Below are 24480 nucleotides of genomic sequence, written 5' to 3' on the forward strand. Positions count from 1 at the left end.
ATTGAATTCAATGGCGGCGTTAACGGACTACGTTTACACCGCGGTGTAATGTAGTCCGTTAGACAGGCGGGTTCAACTCAATGTGAACCCAGCCTAATACACTAGCTAAGCAATTACCCGGCGATAGCATTTTTTTTTTTGTAAATCAAAGTCGTTTGTGTAAAATATTGTTTTTAGTCTGTAAAAATAGCAACGCATAAAAAAAATATATAAATCTGGTATCTCTGTAATCGTACCGAACTGATTAACAAATGGATATTATCTTTTTTTAAAGCATAGCGAAAGGTACAAAAAATAAAAAGTTTAACCCCTTCACCCTCGGGTCATTTTCCATTTTTGCGGTTTCGTTTTTTGCTCTCCTTTTTTCCAGAGCCTAACTTTTTTTATTTTTTGGTCAAAATGGCCAAGTGAGGGCTTGTTTTTTGCAGGACGAGTTTTACTATTGAACGGCACCATTGGTATTAGCATATCTTGTACTGGAAAACAGGAAAAAAAATTCCAAGTGTGGTGAAATTGCAAAAAAAGCGCAATCCCGAGGTTGTTTTTGTGTTTTTTTTTTACCATGTTCACTAAATGCTAAAACTGACCTACCATTATGATTCTCCAGGTCATTTTGAGTTCACAGACACCAAGCATGTATAGGTTCTTATTTATTTAAGTGGTTAAAAAAAAATTCAAATTGTTAAAAAAAAATAATTTGCTCCATTTTCCAATACCTGTAGCGTCTCCATTTTTCCTGCTCTCGGGTTGGGTGAGGGCTTATTTTTGGTGTGCAGAGCTGTCATTTTTAATGATAAAATTTTAGTGCAGATACGATCTTTTGCTCACCCGTTATTGCATTTTAATGCAATGTTGCGGTGGCCAAAAAACCGTAATTCTGTAGTTTTTACTTTTTTTTCTCGTTACGCAGTTTAACGATCGGGTTAATTTTTTATATTGATAGATCGGGCGATTCTGAACGTGGTGATACCAAATATGTGTATGTTTGATTTTTTTTATTTTCAATGGGGCAAAGGGGGAGTGATTTGAACTTCTATATTTTTTATTTTTAAATTTTTTTTTTACATGCTTCAATAGTCTCTATGGGAGACTAGATGCTGTCAAAATCCAATCAACTGCTATACACAAGCGATGATCAGATCACCTGTATTTAGTTGAAATGCTCACTTGTTATGAGCGCCGTCCACTGGGCGGCGCTCATAGCAATCTGGCTATGACAACCATAGAGGTCTGCTGGAGACCTCTGGTTGTCATACCAACCCATCGGTGACCTGTAATCACGTGACAGGATCACCGATGGGTGGGTTTTCCAACACTCTTGCCAGAGGCGCAAGTTAAATGCCGCTGTCAAAAATTGACAGCAGATTTAACTAGTTAACAGCTGCGGGTGGATCGCGATTCCACCCGTGGATGTTGCGGGCACATGTCAGCTGACATGTGCCCGGAAAGGTGCGGGCTCAGCATCGGAGCCCACACCAAACAGGGGGAGTCCGACATCGACATACTGTTACACCCGATGTCAGAAAGAGGTTAAGGAACTGCTGCTGCGGTGATCACAGATCAATCACATAGCACAGGAGACAGATTGCAGGAGGCAGGAGACTGCACAGATCACAGGAGACAGATTGCAGGAGGATCCCAAGGACCTCCAAGGATTTTTCTCTCTCAGGTAACACATGGGGTATACAATCTCTCTGCGTGCCAGCTATGAGGTGAAGATGGGGTGCAGAGTAGTGATTGCTATGTTAGATTAATCCCTTTGGTGCCCATTGGTCAGTAACTATTATTCAGTCAATCAGCACCAAAGGGGCTAATTATGGGAGATGATGTCACAATCACCCTATCCCATGTGACTGCTGTGATACCGCGAGGAGGGGCTGTACAGCCCCCTGAGGGGACATGCAGGTATGGCCTGCTGTCAGAGACCGCACACTGTGAGAATGTAGTTGCTGGGTGTGGCAGGTGCTTGACCACAATTAGCTGATTTGCATACATGGGATCCCATGCTGACTAGATGGGCACGGCCTTACACAATGTAAGTGTATTGATCGAAGCCGGATACAGTCAAGTCGGAATGTGTATGGAATTATGCAACTCGCTGCCTGGTCCCGGAGCCAGCACCATAGAATCCTCACAGCTTGCAATGCGAAGACTCACAAGTCTGCAGTTACAATCAGGGGTGTAACTACAACAGGTGCAGGGGTTGAAATCGCACCCGGGCCCTGGAGCCCAGGGGGCCCTAAAATTCCCTTTGGCCTATATTAAAAGACTATTGCTATTAAAGATTTAAAATATTTGGGGGCCCCGTTGGAGCTTTTGTATCAGGGCTCATGAGTTTCAACTTACGCCACTGGTTCGCAATATAGTAGAGTGACTGCATAATTGTAGCCTAAGGCCGGACAACCCCTTTAAGTGTAGGATATCACTTGCAGAAAGCCAGTTAGAACTGAAATAAGTGGGTTTTAGTGGAGGATGCGTCTCCAGTATGTAATATAACTGGTCAGACTGATCGTTAACATTAATGGTAATGACCAGTCTGACTAGTCGTACTACATATTGCAAACGTATCTGTTTATATGTACATATTTTTTTTGTCTAAAAGATGATGTTTTTGGTTTCTACTACTACTTATTTGCGTGTTTGTTAAAAATCTTACAAAGAATTGGAGATGAGATGCAGTACCTGGCAGCATCCACCCTACAGTGTACGGTGCTGTGGTGTCCTGGTCCATGCACTGCTTACATCCCACCAATACTGAAGGTGATCAGTAGAGGTCCTGGTTGCCGAACCTTTGCCAATCTTATATTGATGACTTGTAGTGTACAAACCTTTTACTTTCTACTCTTAATATAATGTACAGAAGGCATAAAAACGATTACAATACAATTGAGAACGGTCTGAAATGTTCGGTGCTAGCCAAGTGGCTTTGAAATGTTTCTGCATATTGTCTATATCTGGATAATTTATTTCTCAGTTATCACAAATTAATCAATTTAACATTTTGAGAGTTCCTTGAAATTCTCTCTTCGGTGGCATGTTCTGTGCAGCTGACGATGAGCTCTCTTGTAGGGATTGTTGTGCTGTCCATCATCCACTGACTACTGTTTGACCAAAGGTCATGCCCCTGACACCAAGAAAAAAAAAAAAAAAAGTGGTCTCTCTTTCATACTGTGTAAAACCCTTTTTGCCATTTTGCGGATCATGTGCACAATTTATCATATGCAAATAATTGGCTGCAAATCACTATAATGTGTGCTTTTTCAATGCGGATTGCCTTTTATTGGTAGCAATGCTGCCGTAGATCATATTGGCCCCATGTTTAATCTGCCTAGAGGAAACATTTGAAAGGAGCTCATATAATCTCCCTGTTCTTCCATTGGTTTCTTATGGGTACAAAGGTTTTCTACTACATTCCAAAAGCTGGCTTTCTACTATTTGGCTCTCTATGGAAGATTGTCCATGGAGAGTCAGATATGACGAAGCTATGTTGCAAACTCATGGGCTGATGAGAGATCAAAATCTGTGGCTACGGTTGTGGGATTCGTTGGCATCATATACATGAGAAATTACAGAAATCCGGCAACTTGATTTTCAGTAAGAAGCCTCTTTATATAAATAACTAAACTCTGAACAGATGTATCTTCTCACTAGTTTTCACACGGCTGTTAGTACTAGGATAGTAAAGTCCATATATTACAACCAGTAATCAAAATTAGCTTTTATTTTGCATTGCAGCAGATGGAATATCACACAATACAATGTTACAGAAGGAAAACATATTAACTCTAAAAGATATCAGGTACAAATCATAATAAGTCGTCCCAATGAAATTTCCTCGTTAGTGATATCATAAATATCGGATCGGAAATGTTGGTAATGTTAGCAGCTCCCTTAGAAATGAATGGAGAGAGCAGTGCATGTTCAGGCTTCCTTTGGTTAATCGTTTCTAACTGTAATAGTCTGGACCAAATTGTAGTATATTATGAGGACTGAAGCTTGTGCTACCAGTGTCGGATTGGGGTGCAAAGGGCCCACCAGAAGCATTGACTCTGGGGGCCACTTTTGAGCTATAGGCAAACAATACATTACTCTCATTCACAAATGTATCTCTGCTTCTATATATATGAATACATTAGGTAGTTTGTTGAATGAATTATGAGATGATGCTTTTGTCTATACATAATGAAGTGTGCCAACATATAAGTGGGATAGAGTGGTCAACTCCTGCCAAGGGGCCCACCAGGGGATTCCCCTGTCCTCTTGTGGGCCAGTCCAAAACCGTGTGCTACTGATTCATTTAGCTCAGAGGACTTTTTATACTGGATCCTCATTGGTAACCGCTCAGGCACATGTTCTGTAAAAGTTATATAAAGACCAATAACTGAATTCACTGACAGCCAGCAGAGATTGACAATTGTGCAAAATTGGATAGCGTATATTAGAAAGCTGCATATCTACTTTTCCCAACGTACTAATCGCATTCCATAAAACACAGTTTACATGTAGCGTATCGGTTGAAATAACTAGACACCGGTTTATGTCCGATCTAGTTTGCATGGGAAATAGAAATCACGCACTGCATGGGGACACTTATGAGACATGGTTGGGGATATAATCTAAACTCGATAAAAAAAATACTTCCATGTGGTTATCAAATTAGTAACAAAAAATAAAACAAAGATTGGGAATCAAAACTCAGCAAGTACTAGAAAAAAAAAATTGGTACAGACGGGAAACATGTTAGATGCCCAGCATGGTTAACAGGATACCAAGATTTATCCACATCAAGGCAAAACAAACTAGTCTATAAGTCAGTACTGTAGACATCTACTACCTGATAGATATACAGCAATACTCTGCATTAATAATCAGACCACGTGGTGTTAATATGATATTGGTAACATTACTAGTCTGTGTAATACATGTTAACGCGAAAAAATTAATGATAGCATTTCAGAACATTTTAGTCTTTTTCCAAGAATGCTACAATAATAAAGTACTGAAATGCTAGTGATGTCCATGTTCTCACTTGCAGGTTTGGATGATACTTTCCATTGCTACCAAGGCATGTAGCACATGTTGAAGGCATTCGGCATATTTGGCCATTCACTCTCTCATCACACATATACCAGCTTAGCTCGCCATCCACAGGGTGAAGGTAATAAGAAAACTGGGAAGGGTGGTGAATGGGCCTATTCCCAAACAAAGCGTCAATGCCAATCCTACAGCAGCAGAAATCACAATGCTCCTTTGGTCTCGAATGATCTTCTTCAGTATATCACAAAACTATAAGAAAAAGAAATTAACTGTGAGTATAGAAAAGTAAAGGCAATACATTACGTATGGATACGTGGCATGCACCTCTACGATACACTTACTGAATGTACCTCATCCGTCCACCATTGTATACATAGGGAATTATATTATGTGGCCATAATGTGTAAGCTAACAAATTAAATAAAATCAGGGAATGCACCTCTATAGCAAATAATGCACATAATAATGCAATGAAACGATTCTGAGGAACTTTAGTAACGCGAGTCGTTCCCTCCAAAAGGTAAAAATGTGTCATGCTACAAACCGTGTACGCACAACAAAATATAAAAAGGATCGATTTAATTACTTGTATCAAGAATTATTGAAATGTTTATAGTTAAAACTATATTTGAATTAAATATATTGGTCAAAATGAAAAAAAAAATTTAAAGATATAAGAATACAAATAATTCTGCAAATGATAGGGCAAAACAAAGAAAATAAATAAATGTAGATGTAATGTCCGAATGCCCAGTACTTACTGCACTTATTAATTTCTGCTAGCAGTCATGTGTTGCACATATCACAGGCATTTGTTCCACATCATAAAGCAAGGAGGAAAGCCCTAGTAATCATTTTATTGGACAATTATATGGAAGTAACACCTTCTCAGACTCTTAGCAGATACCACAAGGCCCAGACAGGGTTTTATGTCTGCTGTTACTACAGGAACTATTTAACTATTAGAAAGGTTAAAGGTTATTAACAATTAAAGTGAATTGTTTCAGGCCCATCCACAGTACCAGGTATACGTCACACTGCAATAAAAGGGAATAAAATTCAGCTTTAAAGGAAAAGAAAAAAGTTACTTTGTACTTGATACTTCCACTCGTTTTATGTGTAAATGAAATTGCGGGTTGTAATTACAGAGTGTAATTATATTGGCCAAATACAGACATAAAACCTCATAAAGATGGTATCTTAACAACCTTGAAATAACAAGCAGATTATATGGTCTTTTATCTATTAATACAGTGTTATTGAAGTTTTATCGACAGTTCTAAAACAAATCTAAAATTGCAGATAAAAGTTATCCTAATAGTCAGTATCAGCATAGCAATATGATCCAATTTCTAATTCATATTTCGTATTGTCTCATGTATCAAAAATTGTAAAGCATAGAAAGAAAGCTATAGACAAAGGTCTGCACAAATCCTATTAATCTAAAGTTTACCTTATCGGTCTGAAAGCTCACAGGAGACCCGTATCTGCAATAAGTGACAAAGTGCTCGCAGTTATCCCACAGCAGGCTGTATGATGTGGCCCCCACAAGTTTCTCAGCCCGCTGAGCCACTTCTTCATTAGAAAGAGGTTTTGTCTTGAAACTCTTGTCCATGTGATTAACTATTATACTTCCACCATAGGCAAAGTCTTGTACAGTGTCCACCCTTATGCTGGCCACCTTAGCCAGGACGCCCAGGATCAGCCTTTTGTTGGTGACGACTTTCCCAATTAGATACTTGTCTTCTGAAATTGCAGGGAGGATATCAGGCATCAGATGGGCAACCTTGTTATTTCCCAAGTAGATCCCAAAATGAACGAAGAGAGTCCTGGGGACCTGTAACAAGTCTCCTCTTTTCACTGTGCAAAACTCAGTACTTCTTGCTCCAACTTTCCTCTTTGCCAAGCTAAACTTCTTTAAGTTTGAAAAAATGAGGATTTTTTCAAAGATGAAGACCATCAGTCCGAACAGAAGGGATTTCATGATGCTCACCTTGAGTACTGCAAGGCATGCATTAGCTGCAGAGTTGTCTTTCATGCTAATCTGTGTTTTTTTGTTAGGCACATGGGGGAGAATCTCTTGACATCACTGAGAAAAGTCTGAAAGCATTGGTCAAAAGTTATCTGGGAGTCGCCCTTCGTGGCATTCTAATAAAAATGTTAAACACAAGAAACAAAATGCTATAAAAATGTAAATGGCCATTGTTCAGTTGTAGACTTGCTTTTATTTTTGTAATGTCAAACTGCATATGTTAAAGAGGCCCCGAAACTTTTCCAGTAATGAAAACACAAACATTGAAAATAATAAAACATATAGGAAACAAAATTATTTTATAAAAGTATACTATTCTAATCGAAGTACACAGAATAAATCAACACTGTTTCCAACGTTTTGAGCTATTTGTAGAATTATACATATTCAATTGATTTCTTCTATGGTTTTCAGATTTTTCTCAATTAATAAATATTGTTTTGCAACAGCAGAACAATCAGGTACTCAAGTTTTAAAAAAAACTAATATAATTATATATATATATATATATATATATATATATATATATATATATATATATATATATATATATACACACACACACGTACAGATGCTACCAGTCATCTGCTCTACTGTATTCAACTCCTGGTCAAATTGTTAAAATCAAGTTAGAATGGTGATAATGTACTGGTCATTACTGTGCCTCGTGATGAAAAGTATTATTTCTTTTCATACTAATATATTATTTTTTGGTTATTTGTAGGCCCAAAGTTTAAATATTTGTTTCCTTTGTTGTTGTGAGTCTACACTGTTGTATCCATTAGGAGACAAATTCCACAAAACATCTAGTAAAAGGGATGGTGCATTGTGTAGATGTGACTGGAATCGGATAGTGACACTTCAGAACTCCTTGAATGCTACTAGTGACAGCACCGAGCTATAAAGACAAGTGTCTGCCATGAAGAAAAAGAGCAAAGTGGACAAGACTACACTTCTAGTATCTTTGTTTCCTAGTTAAAGTGTCCAGTGCACTAAGAAAGTTATTATTACCCTACTGTGTGTGACTACAAACCAGTCCTACAAACCAGTCATACTGGTGACAGCACATGAATTGGGTCAACTTAATTAACTGGTTTACAAAATGCACCGATTGCAGTGTGAATATATTTGTAGCATTTTTGGCAAAGTTGCGCATAAGAAAGGTTCTTCTACCTAAGTACGGTAACAATATTTTAAAAACATGAAAAAACACAACTGCCCTAACAAGTGATGAAGGAGATACGAGTGTTAATTATGACGCAGAATTCCTACAATGAGTATTTGGAACTTTTTTTTGCTGCTGCACATTTTGGTGCTGAAAAAACCAAACATATTACAGTTCTGGCAGCGTGAATGGAATTCATGTAAATCTAACACCCTTAAGTGCTGCTTTTTTAATGCTGCAAAATTTCTCTTGTGGTTAATGTGTTTCAATTGCAGTTTTTCCCCATAGATTAGATTGAGATGCAGAAAATCCGCACATGTTTTTAGTTATGTTTCCGCAGCGGAAATGCAGTTCAAACACATGTAGTCGGCACATGGCTTTACCAATCAAGCTACTTAACAGGAGGAATTCAAAACAAAGCAGCTTTATTTAAAATTTGACATACCAAATAGAGACGAAGACTGCAGCGAAAACAAAATATGATAATAAAGCGTGTAAAAAAAAAAAACCTAACTCAAAAACGGTGCAGAAATTAAAACAGAAAATTAGCACCAACAAAAACTCACCAATTACTCATGGTCTCAGCACTGGTTAATTAGACACTATTTTCGCAAAAAGAAAGATCTGTATGTAGCAATATTGCTTGTTTTAGATATTCAGCCTTTTTATTCCCCTAGAGATATGACAAAGGAAATATTGTTACTAAACAGGGTCGTTTTATTGCTACATTGAGTATTTTTGAACAATTCTAGCTGTAGTCTATTCTTGAGTAAAAAAAAAAAAAAAAAGGAGCAAAAATGGAGAATCCCATTAAAGTGCATTTTGATACATGCTAATCCATTATGTAAATGAAGAAGCCCCAGGAACAAAGCTCACAAAAGGGGCAGCTCTGTCTGGTCTACAAAGCTCCTTATTCTGTAACTAATAACATCAGCAGCCAAGTAAATGCACTACTAGCCCACAGGACTTCAACTTCCCAGAGAGCCTGCAAGTAATGATCGATGGGAAGACACATTCATCTTACCTGAAAAATGACTAAGCCATTGAGACTTGGAGAAAAGAGAACTTGATCCTTTATGCAGTTGTATACAGACAGCTTTTCCCCCAGAGCCTGCCAGCGCGCTGTCATCAGCCATTAGCCAGGCTTTTTTGTGCTATGTTAACAAGGCATCACAAAAGATTACCTTATAACGCCTACTTGGCAAGAATTTATCCCTACTCCCAGCATAAAATCGGGCCAGAGCATACACCTTTCACACTGCTCTGTGCTTTGTGAATTGACAACTTTATAGCCCAGTTTCCGGACTTTCCAGGTTTCTTTTTGCTTACGTATAGAATTGTTCTTGCTCATCAAAGAGAAAAGAAGTTTAACTGGATACTTCCTTTCTGGCTGTCTGGTATAGCAGGGCAAGCAAGGAATTCGCTACAGTGATACCACAAGAAGCTCCAAAATGATACAAAACTAGATTTACATATAAATGGAGATTTACTTTGGACAGTTAAAAAAAAAAAAATGGAGGTTTGGTATCAGTTTTCAGGATAGATATATATATATATATATATATATATATATATATATATATACACACATATACACACATGCACCCTAGACTTTGCACTTCATTGTCTTCTCATCAATACAAACCAAGAAGCAACCAACTACATTCCGACAAATCAAAATTTTATGTACCAGAAAAATCGATGTGAATACTTTTCTGCCCAATGATGACAAAAGTATTCTCGGAGTGATACCTTTATTGGCTAGCCAGAAAATAATATATGTTTGCAAGCTTTCAGAGGTTCCTTCTTAGTAACATAGTTAGTAAGGCCGAAAAAAGACATTTGTCCATCCAGTTCAGCCTATATTCCATCATAATAAATCCCCAGATCTACGTCCTTCTTCAGGCGAGATACCACAATATAATTTGTCATTGTCAATCATGTACCAGAAAAGAAATAGTAGCAAGAATTTCTCAGGAGTTGGAAAGAACTATGCACATCCACACCAAGTCATGAGTATTTTGATGCAGATTTCCCTGTAGAAAACATCGAATCATAGAATGATAGTCTTAGTGTATCCTATGTGATGTAGCTGGTAGTCTCAGTCACTCCTATGTGATGTATACAGCAATTTCAGTGCATCCTGTGATGTATAGAGCAGGATCTGTGTTTCCTATGCAATATACATTTAGCATAGAATGATGGAGTTGAAAGGGACCTCGTGGGTCATCATGTCCAACCCCCTGCTCAATGCAGGATTCACTAAACAATTTCAGACAGATGTTTGTCCAACCTCTGTTTGAAGACTTCCATTGGAGGAGAACTCCCCACCTCTCGCGGCAGCCTGTTCCACTCACTGATTACTGTAAAAAAGTTTTTTCTAATATCTAATCTGTATCTTCTCCCTTTCATTTCACTGCTTAAAGTCTTTCTTTGTGCAAATGAGAAGAAAACCCATCCTTCTACAATGTAACAGCCCATAAGATATTTGTAGACAGTCATTAAGTCTCCTCTCAGACTTCTCTTTTTCAAGCTTAACATTCCCCAATGTTTCTAAGAGTTAAACAGCTGAAAAAATTAAAACAAACAATATGCTTATCTCCCCTGGGGTCCCACGAGAAAGCTTCTCTAGCTCCTCACCATTCTCTATACACCCCACCTCCTGTGAAAGCCTGCGAAAATCCAAAACAAAATCAGCATTAGAAAGAAGAGTTTCAAAAAAAAAAAAAAAAAAAAAACAGTACTGCAGGTATATTTAATAAATTCTCATTCACTTTGATACAAATTTATTTCATGGCAGATTTTCTATCCAAAAATTTGAGAAAAATCTACAGAAATTCCATTATGATTATGTATAGATTCCAATAAATAGATAGATAGATATTGTAGATGGATTAGGCAGGAAACCTATCTATCTATCGCTTGCACTCTAGCTCCATGTTTTCATGTTTTTGTAAATAATGAGATTTTAGATTTGAGTTCTATATTTTTACAAGCCTTAAAAATAGGCTTGTAATTGCTGTGAAAAATAAAAAGAGACATGGAACTGCCTAGCATAATACAGCCAATAGAAGTTGATAAACTGGAAGTAGAATAGTGGAGAATATGTACGCCTTCTGGGGTTGTGCAATTACAAGAACAACCCAGGTAAAGTCCTGTAGAATTGTATTCTGTCAGCTTCTGCTCTGTTCCTGAGCGATGGAGGATAAAACAACATTACAGTATACAATATAGAAAAAAAAAAAAAAAAATGCAGGACATGGGCGCTGCCGAGAATGACTGTCCACAGCACAGAACATATAGTAAAGGTTTATTTGTTGATAAAAAAAATTCAGGCTACGTTTTTCAATACCATATTGGTACCTTCATCAGGCCACGTACAATATGAGTTCACAGGCTTGGTCCGGTATAAATAATAAAAAAGGCTGAAAAAGTGATGCCCTTGGACCTAATATAATAGAGGAAGCAGGACAAAACTGATGAAGCAGGACGAAACGTCCGTTAGGGTGGAGTGACACGGGGCCTGATTCATAGCCTGTGACCTAAGCAAGTTGCTTTTTACCAAGACATTATTTAGTATCATTATTTTTCCACTTAGCAACAACTTTGGTGTTAAACTTTACACAAGTGTGCCATACATGTAATATACGCTGCTCAAAAAAATAAAGGGAACACTGAAAAACCCACATCCTAGATATCACTGAATTAAATATTCCCGTTGTAAGTCTTTATTCATTACATAGTGGAATGGGTTGAGAATAATAAAACCTACAAATTATCAACGTAAATCACAACTAATATCCCACGGAGGTCTGGATTTGGAATGAAGCTCAAAATCAAAGTGGAAAGGCAAGTTACAGGCTGATCCAAATTCAGTGAAAATGCCTCAAGACAAGGAAATGATGCTCAGTAGTGTGTGGTCTCCATGTGCCTGTATTTTCTCCCTACAATGCCTGGGCATGCTCCTGATGGATCTCCTCCCAGACATGTACTAAAGCATCCACCAACTCCTGGACAGTCTGTGGTGCAATGTGATGTTGGTGGATGGTGCGAGACATGATGTCCCAGATGTGTTCAATCGGATTCAGGTCTGGGGATTGGGCGGGCCAGTCCAGAGCTTCAATGCCTTCATCTTGCGGGAACTGCTGACACACTCCAGCCACATGAGATCTGGCATTGTCCGGCATTAGGAGGAACCCAGGGCCAACTGCACCAGCATATGGTCTCACAAGGGACATGAGGATCTCCTGTCACGAAGTGACTGTCCAAGTGTGACATGACCCATGTACATGGAGGGCTGTGCAGCCCTCAAAAGAAATGCCACACCATTGCTGTCCCACTGCCAAACCTGTCATGCTGAAGGATGTTGCAGGCAGCAGATCGCTCATAACGGCCTCTCCAAACTCTGTCACATGTGCCAAGTGTGAACCTGCTTTCATCTGAAGAGCACAGGGCACCAGTGGCGAATTTGACAATCCTGGTGTTCTGTGGCAAATGCCAAGTGTCATGAACGGTGTTGGGCTGTGAGCACAACCCCATCTGTGGACATCGAGCACTCAGACCATACTCATGGAGTCTGTTTCTAACCATTTGTGCAGACACATACTCATTTGTTGCCGGCTTGAGGTCATTTTGCAGGGCTCTGGCAACGCTCCTCCTGTTCCTCCTTGCACGAAGGCTGAAGTAGAAGTCCTGTTGCTGGGTTGTTGCCCTCCTACGGACCCCTCCACATCTCCTGGTAGCACCTCCAGCCTCTGGTCATTACACCGACAGACACAGCAAACCTGTTTGCCACAGCTCGCATTGATGTGCCATCCTGGATGATCTGCACTACCTGAGCTACTTGTGGGGGTTGTAAAGTCCGTCTCATGCTACCACGAGTGTGAAAGCACAACCAACATTCAAAAGTGACCTAAACATCAGCCAGAAAGCATTGGTACTGAGATGTGGTCTGTGGTCCCCACCTGCAGAACCACTCCTTTATTGAGTGTATCTTGATAATTGCCAATAATTTCCATCTCTTGTCTATTCCATTTGCACAACAGCATGTGAAATTGATTGTCAAACAGTGTTGCTTCCTAAGTGGACAGTTTGATTTCACAAAAGTTTGATTTACTTGGAGTTATATTCTGTTTAAGTGTTCCCTTTATTTTTTTGAGCAGTGTATATGTAATATACTGTATGAGCCCAATGTATCTAATAGTTTGCTATTACTATACTTTATCCTACAGTCATGTCTGAAAGCATTGGCACCCTTAAAATTATTCCAAAAATGTAATTATTTCTCCTTGAAAATTGCTGAAATTACATATTTTTGTTATACACAAGTTTATTCTGTTTGTGTGTATTGGAACAACATAAAAAAAAAAAAGATAAAACAAGGAAAATTGGACATAATTTCACACATCTTTTCAAACATGTTTGTTTTAAGGAAGTGATGCTCGTTCAAGCTCACGTGTGGCAAGTAACAGGTGTGGGCGATATGAAATTCACAGCTGAAAGCAGATAAAAAGGGGAGAAGTTGACTCAATCTTTGCATTGTGTGCCAAACTAGGCATGGATTATAGAAAGAGAAGAGAACTGTCTGAGGACTTGAGAACCAAAATTGGTGAAAAATATCAATGATCTGAAGCTTAGAAAGTACATCTCCAGAGATCTCGATATTCTTTGTCCATAGTGTGCATCATTACCAGGAAGTTTATAACCCATGACACTGTAGCTAATCTCCCTGGACATGGATGAAAGAGAAAAAAACGATGAATGTTTGCCACATAGGATAGTCAAAAGTAAATATCTATATATATATAATTGCCTAAGGGTTTTTCTGTCTGTCTGTCTGTCCTGGAAATCCCACGTCTCTGATTGGTCGAGGCCTGGCGGCCTCGACCAATCAGCGACGGGCACAGTATCGACGTAGAAATCCCGCGCCTCTGATTGGTCGAGGCCGCCAGGCCTCGACCAATCAGAGACGGGCACAGTGACGATGATGTCATAATGGTTGCCATGGCGACGATGATGTCATAAAGGTTGCCTCGACCAATCAGCGACGGGCACAGTCTGCCGCGAATTCTGGAATCATCATTGTCCATATACTACGGAGACATGCATATTCTAGAATACCCGATGCGTTAGAATCGGGCCACAATCTAGTATAAATATATATATATATATATATATATATATATATATATATATATATATATATATATATATATATATACACACACACACACACCGTATATACTGGAGTGTAAGCCAACCCGAGTATAAGCCGACTCCCCTAATTTTGCCACAAAAAAACTGGGAAAACTTAATGACTCGAGTATAAGCCTATGGTGGGAAATGCAGCAGCTACCGGTAAATGTCAAAAGTAAAAATAGATACCAATAAAAGTAAAATTAATTGAGACATCAGTAGGCTAAGTGTTTTTGAATATCCATATTGAATCAGGAGCCCCATATAATGCTCCATAAAGTTTATGATGGCCCCATAAGATGCTCCATATTAAAATATGCCCCATATAATCCTGCATAAAGGTTAATAATGGCCCCATAAGATGCTCCATAGACACATTTGCCCTATATAATGCTGCGCAAATGTTGATTATGGCCCCATAAAGATATTTGCCCCATATAGTGCTGCACAAACGTTATGGCCCCATAAGATGCTCCATACAGACACTTGCCCCATTTGCTGTTGCTGCAATTAAAAAAAAAAAAAATCCACATACTCACCTCTCCGTCGCTCAGGCCCCCGGCACTTTCAATATTCACCTGACTTCGTTCAGACGCCACTCCATCTTCAGCGTCTTCTGCACGGACGTTCAGGCAGAGGGCAAGCACTAACCACATCACCGCGCCATCTGACCTGAGCGTCACAGCAGAAGACGCTGAGGACGGAGCGGCGCCCGGAACCGGGAGCAGGTGAATATCGCGCAGCGCTCCCCTCCCCATTATACTCACCTGCTCCTGGTGCTGTGCAGTCCCTGCTTCCTTGGCGTTGGCAGCTTCTTCATGTACTGAGCTGTCACCGTTACCGCTCATTACAGTAATGAATATGCGGCTCCACCCCTATGGGAGGTGGAGAAGCATATGCATTACTGTAATGAGCGGTACCATGTGACCTCTCAGTACAGGAAGAAGCTGGGGCACTGGGGAGCCAGGGACGTGCAGGGACTGCGCAGGAGCAGGTGAGTATAGTTAGACAGCCCCCGCTCCCCCTCCCCTGCCTCTCGGCACTTGAGTATGTATGTATGTATGTATGTATGTATGTATGTATGTATGTATGTATGTATGTATGTATATTTTTTTTTCAAATCACCCCCCTTTCGCCCTATTAAGGATAAAATTTAAAAAAACAAATAAAAAAAAAACACAATTGGTATCGCCGCGTTCAGAATTGCACGATCAATAAAAAAAATTTAAAAAAAAAGAAGGATTAACGCCAAAATTAAGTTTTTTTGGTTGCCACGACATTGCATTAAAATGCAATAACGAGCGATGAAAAGATTGTATCTACACCAAAATGATATTAAAAACATTGCTGCGCAAAAAATAAGCCCTCACTCAACCCAAGATCACGAATAATGGAGACGCTACGGGTATCGGAAAATGGCACAATTTTTTATTTTTTTTTTTAAACAAAATTTGGAATTTGTTTTCACCATTTAGATAAAAAAAGAATCTAGATATGTTTGATGTCTATGAACTCGTAATGTCCTGGAGAATCATAATGGCAGGTCAGTTTTAGCATTTAGTGAACCTTGTAAAAAAGTAGTGTGGGATTGCACTTTTTCTGCAATTTCACCACACTTGGAATTTTTTTCCCATACACGACATGGTAAAACCAATGGTGTCGTTCAAAAGTACAACTCATCCCACAAAAAACAGGCCCTCACATGGCCATATTGCCGGAAAAAAAAAAATAAAAAAATAAAGTTATGGCTCTGGGAAGAAGGGGAGCGAAAGACAAAAATACCTCCGGGTTAAGGGGTTAAAAATTTCTTTCATTCTGGCATTTGGCAAATAATTATGGAAATCCTAATTTACTTAAAACATTAAAGGTTTATTCTGATTTCATAGTGTATGTAAACATCTGGTTTCAACTGTATGACCTAGTGAACAAGGTTTCTAAATATTCAGAAGTATTCAGAAGATGTCCCATGGGGACCAAGTGAGGTTGAATCTCTCTATTGTTTCATCACTCAGAGCATTGCGATAAGCCGGATTACTCACCGGTAATACTCTTTTAGTGAGTCCACGACAGCACCCCACTGGAGAGAGAGGGATCCGCCCCGCAGGAACAGGAAACCTACCGAGAAATAAAAGGGGGCGGTCCGCCTCTCCTCCTCAGTTTTGATTTCAGAGTACCCGGAGGACCGCCAGTATTAGGCAAATATAATTTATTTCATTTTCAAACTTATTTGCTCATGTATGATTAAAAGAATTTTACTCAATAGTAAGTACTATATTAATATAGGGAGGGATGTAAGAGGGTGCTGTCGTGGACTCACTAAAAGAGTATTACCGGTGAGTAATCCGGCTTTTTCCCTTTCGCCACGACAGCACCCCACTGGAGATCTTACAGAGACGATCACCTAGGGGGGGACCACCGTGCTGAGGACAGTCCTGCCAAAGTCTAGGTCAGAAGTTGACGATAGGTCAAGCCTATAGTGATTATAGAATGTAGAGGGATTTGACCAAGTTGCCGCCTTACATATAGTCTCAATTGGGACCTCTCCCCTTTCTGCCCAGGAGGATGCCATAGCTCTGGTAGAGTGCGCTGTTATGCCTTCCGGAGGGTTTTCTTTACTCGCGGAATAGGCCAGTCTGATAGACTCTCTGATCCACAGGGATAACGTGCTTTTCGTTATTCCATGACCCTTCTTGTGACCCTGGAAGGAAATAAACAGAGCCCTACACTGTCGCCAGCTACAGGTTCTTTCAATGTACTTTAACACTACTCTTTTAACATCTAGAGTGTGGTACTTTTGTTCTTCCGGAGTGGAAGGATTACTGAAGAAAGTGGGCAAGATTATTTCCTGAGACCTATGGAATGTCTTAGCTACTTTGGGAAGGTAGTAAGGGTCTGGTTTAAGGACCAACTTATCCTGAAAAGTTAGCAGGAAAGGTGGATCTATAGAGAGTGCTTGGATGTCACTGATCCCCCTGGCTGAAGTCAGTGCTACCAAGAGGGCCGTTTTTAGTGATAGAATCTTGATTGGTATTGAATCGGTATTGATTGGTTCGAATGGAGAGTCTGTTAGGGCTTGTAAAACTAAGTTTAGATCCCAGGGAGGAACTCTAGGTATATTAACTGGATTTATCCGTTCACAGGCTGTAATAAATCGGGATACCCATCTATTCCCCGCAATGTTATGGCCATAGAGAGCTCCTAGTGCTGAAAAATGAACTTTTAAGGTGTTTGCAGTTAAACCTAGTTCTCTCCCTTTTTGAAGAAATTCCAGGATAGACTGTATCGGAATTTCTGACGTATTTGAAGATGTATGGAATTGTAGGAATTTCTTCCATATTTTTGTGTAAATTTTTGTAGTGGAAGGTTTTCTACTCTGGAGGAGCGTGTTTATCAATCCCTCTGAGAACCCCCTTGATTTTAGCATCTGCCTCTCAAATTCCAGGCTGTGAGATGTAGACTGTCCACTTGAGGGTGGAAAAACGGACCCTGGAAGAGAAGATTGGGTGTTGAGGGGAGGACCCAAGGATCTGAGACCGACATGGTTTGCAGCCACGAGAACCATGGTCTCTTGGGCCAGAATGGAGCTATTAGTATCACCCTCGCTCCTTCGGTTCTGATTTTGCGAATGACTTGGGGTAGTAGTATGATCGGCGGAAAAGCATATGCTAGACTGAACTGCCAAGGGGCTTGGAGAGCGTCCAGAATGTCCGGATGATCCGCTAGAGATAGGGAGGCAAATTTCTGGACTTTTTTGTTTCTCCTTGTGGCGAAGAGATCTACTTGAGGTTGACCCCATAGGGATACTATATCTTGAAAAATCTGCTGGTTTAGGCACCACTCCCCTTGTTTCAAGGTGTGTCGACTTAAGAAGTCTGCCTGCTGGTTGTTTTCCCCCCTTATATGCAGTGCAGTAAGAGATGTTAGGTGACTTTCTGCTAGATTCAGGATTTCTGTAGCAGAAGACATCAGAGTCTCTGATCGCGTGCCTCCTTGCCTGTTTAGATACGCCACTGTGGTGGTGTTGTCGGAAAGGATTCTGACGTCTTTCCCTCGTAGCTGTGGGAGAAAATGGCATAAGGCGTATTTTACTGCATTTAATTCTTTAACATTAGAGGAGTAGCAGCTTTCCTCCATGTTACATAACCCTTGGCAAAAATCATTCCCCATATGAGCGCCCCATCCATGAGGACTGGCGTCCGTGGTTATGGTATGAGATGGCGTTATTATCCATGGAACACCACTCATTAAATGGTCTGAATTCAGCCACCACGTTAAGGAAGTTAAAACTTCCTGAGATAAGGTTATTTTCACATTTAGGTGACCAGATAACCGTCTATCTTCTTGTAAAATCTGGTGTTGCAGTGTACGGGTATGATGTTGAGCCCATTTTACCGCAGGTATACAAGAGATAAGAGATCCTAGTAAGGACATAGCTTGTCTTAGGGACATACGTGGATTGTTTATTGCCGCTAGGACTTTGTGTTTGATCAGTAGTATTTTTACCTGAGGCAGGAGACACTTTTGAGATACGGAGTCTAGATGGAACCCCAAGAACGCCTGACAGGATAGCGGAGTGAGTCTGGATTTGTTGGTATTGATTATCCAGCCTAGATCCTGTAGAGAGGAAATTGCATGAGCCAAACGATCAGCACATTGAGTAACTGAATTTCCAATGACCAAAAAGTCATCCAGATAGGGAACAATTAAGGTTTCTTTTTGGCGAAGGTAGGCCATCACCTCTAGCATTATCTTGGTGAAGATCCTCGGTGCTGTTGAAAGGCCGAAGGGCATGGCTGTATATTGGAAATGATGAACCTCGCCGTTGATTGTCACTGCTACTCTGAGGTACTTTTGGTATCTGTCATGGATAGGGAGATGATAATAAGCATCTTTCAAATCAATGCCCCCCATCATACAGTTTGGAAAGAGGAGTTTTATAGTGGATCTAATGGATTCCATCTTGAATGTATGGTTTTTGACAAATGAATTGAGCTTTTTAAGGTTTATGATGGTCCTGAAAGAACCGTCGGGATTAGAAATCAGGAATAAGGGAGAGTAGAATCCTCTGCCTTCCTGACCCTCGGGGACTTGAACTAAAACCCGCTTTGATAATAGGGTTTGAATTTCTAGCTCTAGAGCCTGCTGTTGTGCGGGCGAGCTGAGGGATGTTATAATATATGACTCGTGGGGAACACAAGAGAATTGTAGTTTAATTCCATCTCGGATGATGTTTAAAACCCACGAGCTAGATGTTACTTTTTCCCATTGGGTGGCGAAAAATTTCAGTCTGCCCCCTACTGGTATATCCTCAGAATTTATTGTCTTTTGGGGGGTTGGGTCTTCTAAACATGGTACCTCTTTGCCTGTCCTCTTTAGCAGTCCATGTTGTAGACCTATCCGTTTGCCTCCTTTTACCAAACGGTCTCCTCTTAAAGGCTCTCCTGTAAAAGGGAATAGAGGAATCAGGGAAAGCTTTCTTCCTGTCCTTTGCCTTTTTGAGTATCTCATCTAAGGTTTTACCAAAGAGGTACTCACCCTCGCATGGGATTGCGCATATTTTGGATTTAGACTGCGCGTCCCCTTTCCAACTTTTCATCCAAAGTGCGCGTCTTGCATTGTTCACAAGACCTGCGGATCTCGCTGCTAGCCGAAGAGAGTCGGCAGATGCGTCCGCCATAAAAGCTGCTGCTCCACGTATTAAGGGGATGGCCGCTCGAAGTTTCTCTCTTGAAACTTTATTTTCGATCTGCTGGTCCAACTGATCAATCCAAATGATCATTGATCGGGCAGCGCAGGTGCTGGCTACTGCAGGTTTAAAAATTCCTGTAGCCGCTTCCCAAGATCGTTTAAGGGATGATTCAGCTTTACGATCTAATGGATCGACCAGAAGTCCCGCATCCTCCACAGGCAGAGTGGATTGCTTGGAGGTAGAAGCTACGGCTGCATCGACCTTAGGAACTTTGGTCCATGTAAGAAGCTCCTCATCACTAAACGGATATTTACGTTTAGACGCGGAGGGCAAAAAGCTTCTTTGATCCTGCTTCTCCCACTCTCTTAATTAATGCTTTCACCGCTGGTATAACCGGAAAACATCTCTTTCTCTCTGCCAAACCCGCAAACATAATTTCCTGCGTGGTTTGCGCACCCTTTACCTCCTCACACCCCATGGTATTGCGGATTGACTTTACCAAGTTGTCCACACTGTCTAAGGGGAAACATGAATGCCCCTCGATTTCTGATGAGGAAGATGATGATGATGATGATGATGATGATAGGGAGGCTTCTGACAGTACAGTCTGGTCACTTTCGGAGTCTGACATAAGTGTTGGTGTTTTGGACTTAGCTTTACGTGGTTTTTCCTGGGTCATATTTTTTAGCTCCTCTCTAATAATGGCGCGTAAGTCCGTAACGGACACTGTCGCTCCCTGAGTTGTTTCCTTAAAACAGTCCTTGCACAGTTTTTTGGGGTATGAGTCCAGAAGGGGCTGGCTACAAGGCACATTCCTTATGTTTGGACTTTTGTCGTTTTTTAGACTGGGCGTAATAAGTAGCGAGAGAGAGAGAGAAAAGAGAGAGAAATAGGGAGACAACCTCAGCTTAATAGGCAGAGTTTTAACACTCACCCAGTGAAGCGAATAGTACCGGATCAGAAGGCCGAGATCCTGTTCTGGAACCGTCACTCTTACGAGCGGACTCCGAGGATCCTTTGGTATGATCTTTGGTGGGGGGCACTGGATCTCCAGCTGTGGGGTCCATGGCACCTGGGGATGACATCTCTGCATCGCCGCATTATTGTTTCTGGGCGTTTTTAAATAGTGCTCCCTTTTTCCTTCCCGCTGCGCAATGCGCATGCGCGGGTTGCCGCTGGCTCCCCCGCCCCAGATCCGGCCTAGGCGCCCCGGAAGTGACTCCTTCAGTTCCGGGGTAGCCAGTATTGCGGCGGTCGGCGCATGCACGGTCCGGGATTCAGCGCCGGACCGCAATGCTAGCCCAGGTATGTTGAAGTCGTCCTGTCGTTCCTGGATTGTTCCCGCAGGAACAGGAAACCTAAACTGAGGAGGAGAGGCGGACTGCCCCCTTTTATTTCTCGGTAGGTTTCCTGTTCCTGCGGGGCGGATCCCTCTTTCTCCAGTGGGGTGCTGTCGTGGCGAAAGGGAAAATTCCAAATTTCTGATATCTTTGATTCTGGTGTACAAGACATAGATGGGGGAGGTTTGTTTCCAGTGCAAAGACAGCAAACATTTTGTGGCCATCTATATACTGTATGTAGAAGTCTAAGAGTTTTTAGATATATTTTGCGGGAAAATATTAAGCCATCTGATGATAGGTCTAGATCAAAAGACCTGTTTAATGAAAGTTTGTACATTTGTCCAGAATGATCTTATCAGGGAACAGTCCTAGATTAGATGGAATATATAGTAGATCCTGTCAACAAGATGGATCTAATTTATGTAGAACTTCAGGAGTGAGGTACCAGAAGTGGAAGATTTTGTATTGGTTCGCTAAAGGTACAGTCACATTAAGCGACGCTGCAGCGATCTAGACAATGATGCCGATCGCTGCAGCGTCGCTGTTTGGTCGCTCGAGAGCTGTCACACAGATAGCTCTCCAGCTATCAACGATCCCGAAGTCCCCGGGTAAACATCGAGTTACTAAGCGCAGGGCTGCGCCTAGTAACCCGATGTTTACCATTGTAAAAAAAAACAAAAAAAAAAAACTCTACATACTTACATTCCTGTCGCGTCCCCCGGCCTCAGCTTCCCTGCACTGTGTAAGCGCGCTGGCCGGAAAGCAGAGCGGTGACGTCACGGCCGGCGCTGACACTGTGGGACGCAGGGAAGCTGACGCTGAGGAACGTGACAGGAATGTAAGTATGTGGGTTTTTTTTTACTTTTACAATGGTAAACATCGGGTTACTAGGCGCAGCCCTGCACTTAGTAACCCGATGTTTACCCTGGTTACAAGTGAAGACATCGCTGAATCGGCGTCACACACGCCGATTCAGCGATGTCAGCGGGTGATCCAGCGACAAAATAAAGTCCTGGACTTTCCCCAGCGACCAACGATCTCCCAGCAGGGGCCTGATCGTTGGTCGCTGTCACGCATAACGATTTCGTTAACGATATCGTTGCTACGTCACAAAAAGCAACGATATCGTTATGTGTGACGGTACCTTTAGAGTTCTACCCAAATAACTTTCCCACTGAAGCATATATGGATGCCTAATCAAGGAGTTTCCAATGGGGTTTTGAATAATGTTAAAGACAGAGATTAAGCATTTTGTTGATGGACCAATTTTACAAAGTCTTTCAAAGGTTGTTGAGCTACAAACTTGTAAACTACGAAAATAGGAATGAGGCAAAATGCCTGATAATAATGTATTGGAGTAACGGGAGCATAGGAATGGCTAATGTAGATTTAATTTCATCATAGGAGAACAAATTCATTGTTTTATAATTGGTTAGGTCTGTAAAATTAAATAAGCCAGTGTGAGCCCACGTTCTGGTAATTGAGGAAGTCAAACTTTTAGGAAAATTTGGGTGGAATAGGAAGGAAGTAAGAGGGAAGTTTGTGGATGATAACTTGAATTTTTTGGAGCAGGTCCTCCAAATGTCTCTGGTGCAATTCATTAGACCCAGAAGCTCGTTTGAAGAAGGAATGCAAAACCCATTCCATGTCAGAGAATTAGGGTAGGGTGGGCTGGGGCAAGTCAAAGTTTTTCAATTTCCATCCACTTTGTGTAAGCCGGTTTAGATGACCATGCTGGGACTCTGCGCAAGTGAGCAGCCAAGTAATGATAAGATGAGGGGCTCCCAAGCCTCCCATATTTTTACTCAATAGCAGGATTGACTTTGAGATCCTGTGGCATTTTTCTGCTCATATAAATTTCAAAGTGGCTGCCTGTAGTGACCTTTAATGTCTGAGTGGAAGATGTATGGATAGGGTTTCAAACAAGTACAATAATTTTGGGAGACTGGTAATTTTTATTGCAGAGATATGACAAATAGGGATAGGGGTAAAGACATCCATCGTCAATAGAGACCAAATTTCTTTATATAATGATGGGGAATTATTCTCATAGCGTGTTGAAAATTAAGGTGTAAGACTAATTCCTAAGTATTTGAGTGTGGTGTCCTTGCAAAAATATTTAAAGTTATTAAGAAGGAGATTCAATTGTTTGTCAGGTATATTTAATGGGAGAGCTTCTGTTTTAGTTGTGTTTCTATTGTAGCCTGATAAGGAACCAAACTCTGATAAAATGGAGTATAGATTGGGGAGAAAAGGGTGAGGATTGGTGAGTGTTAGAACAATATGATTTGCAAAAAGAGACAGTTTAAATGCTCTATCTTTGACCTTTACTCCTTTCATGTCTGGATTTGATCTAATAGCACCAGAAAGGGGCTCAATACACAGGGTGAAGAGTAGTGGAGATAATGGGTACCACTGTCTGGTACTGTTCTCTATTGTGAATGGTTTAGGGGAGCTATGGGGAAGTTAATTGTTGTTGAGGGTTTGGAATATAGACCTTCAATAGACTTTTAGGAAGGGACCTTTTATACCATATGCTTCAAGAGTTTAAAGCATAAATGGCCAGCTGAGCCGGTCAAACACCTTTTCAGAGTCTAAACTTAAAAAGAAGGATAGGTTCCTTGGATATATGATTAGGTCTATAAGATAAATTGTTCAAGTGTTGTCGCCTCCTCACCTAAATGGAATAAATCCTACCTAGTCCTTAAGAATCCGGGAGAGTAGATAAGGGTTCATACATACTGCAAGTAGTTTGGTAAATATTGTAATATCTGAATTAAGAAGGGCTGTTGGTCTGTAATTCTTACAGTCTAAGCTATCTTTGTCCGGTTTAAGAATTAAAGTTATGTAGGAATCTAACAGATTCAGGGTTTGGAGATCACTTTAGAAAGTAATGAAAAAGGGCATCAGATTGGGTTATAGATCATCCTGGAAGGTTTAATATAAGTAGGGCAAGCCATCTGGCCCCAATGTTTTCCTATTTGGCAATTGTTGTATTATATATTTGATTTCCCCCTCTGTA

The 24480-nt window shown here is 40.7% G+C and overlaps 2 protein-coding genes across 4 annotated transcripts in view; both read right to left on the reverse strand.

Annotated features, from left to right (window-relative positions):
- Nucleotides 1-4487: 4487 nt before the first annotated feature.
- LOC138656830 (lecithin retinol acyltransferase-like) lies at nt 4488-7021 on the reverse strand. Its single transcript, XM_069744104.1, has 2 exons — nt 6491-7021; nt 4488-5286 (listed from the first exon to the last, which is right to left on the reverse strand). The coding sequence occupies exons 1-2, from the start codon at nt 7019-7021 to the stop codon at nt 5134-5136; spliced, it is 684 nt and encodes a 227-aa protein (XP_069600205.1). The 3' UTR covers nt 4488-5133.
- Nucleotides 5158-24480, reverse strand: part of LOC138656831 (lecithin retinol acyltransferase-like) — a 76886-nt gene continuing 57563 nt past the window's right edge. The window contains exons 2-3 of one of the 3 annotated variants that reach the window (XM_069744106.1): nt 8801-8907; nt 5158-5286 (exon numbers count right to left, since the gene is read on the reverse strand). In XM_069744106.1, the coding sequence (XP_069600207.1) occupies nt 8830-8907 (78 nt within the window). In that variant the 3' untranslated portion in view covers nt 5158-5286; nt 8801-8829. Of the gene's footprint in view, nt 5287-7052; nt 7186-8800; nt 8908-24480 lie in introns of those variants that run through there. The other 2 variants (XM_069744107.1, XM_069744105.1) reach the window with 2 other exon arrangements.

The sequence above is a fragment of the Ranitomeya imitator genome, chromosome 1 (genome assembly GCF_032444005.1).
Source record: "Ranitomeya imitator isolate aRanImi1 chromosome 1, aRanImi1.pri, whole genome shotgun sequence".
Lineage (NCBI taxonomy): Eukaryota > Metazoa > Chordata > Amphibia > Anura > Dendrobatidae > Ranitomeya > Ranitomeya imitator.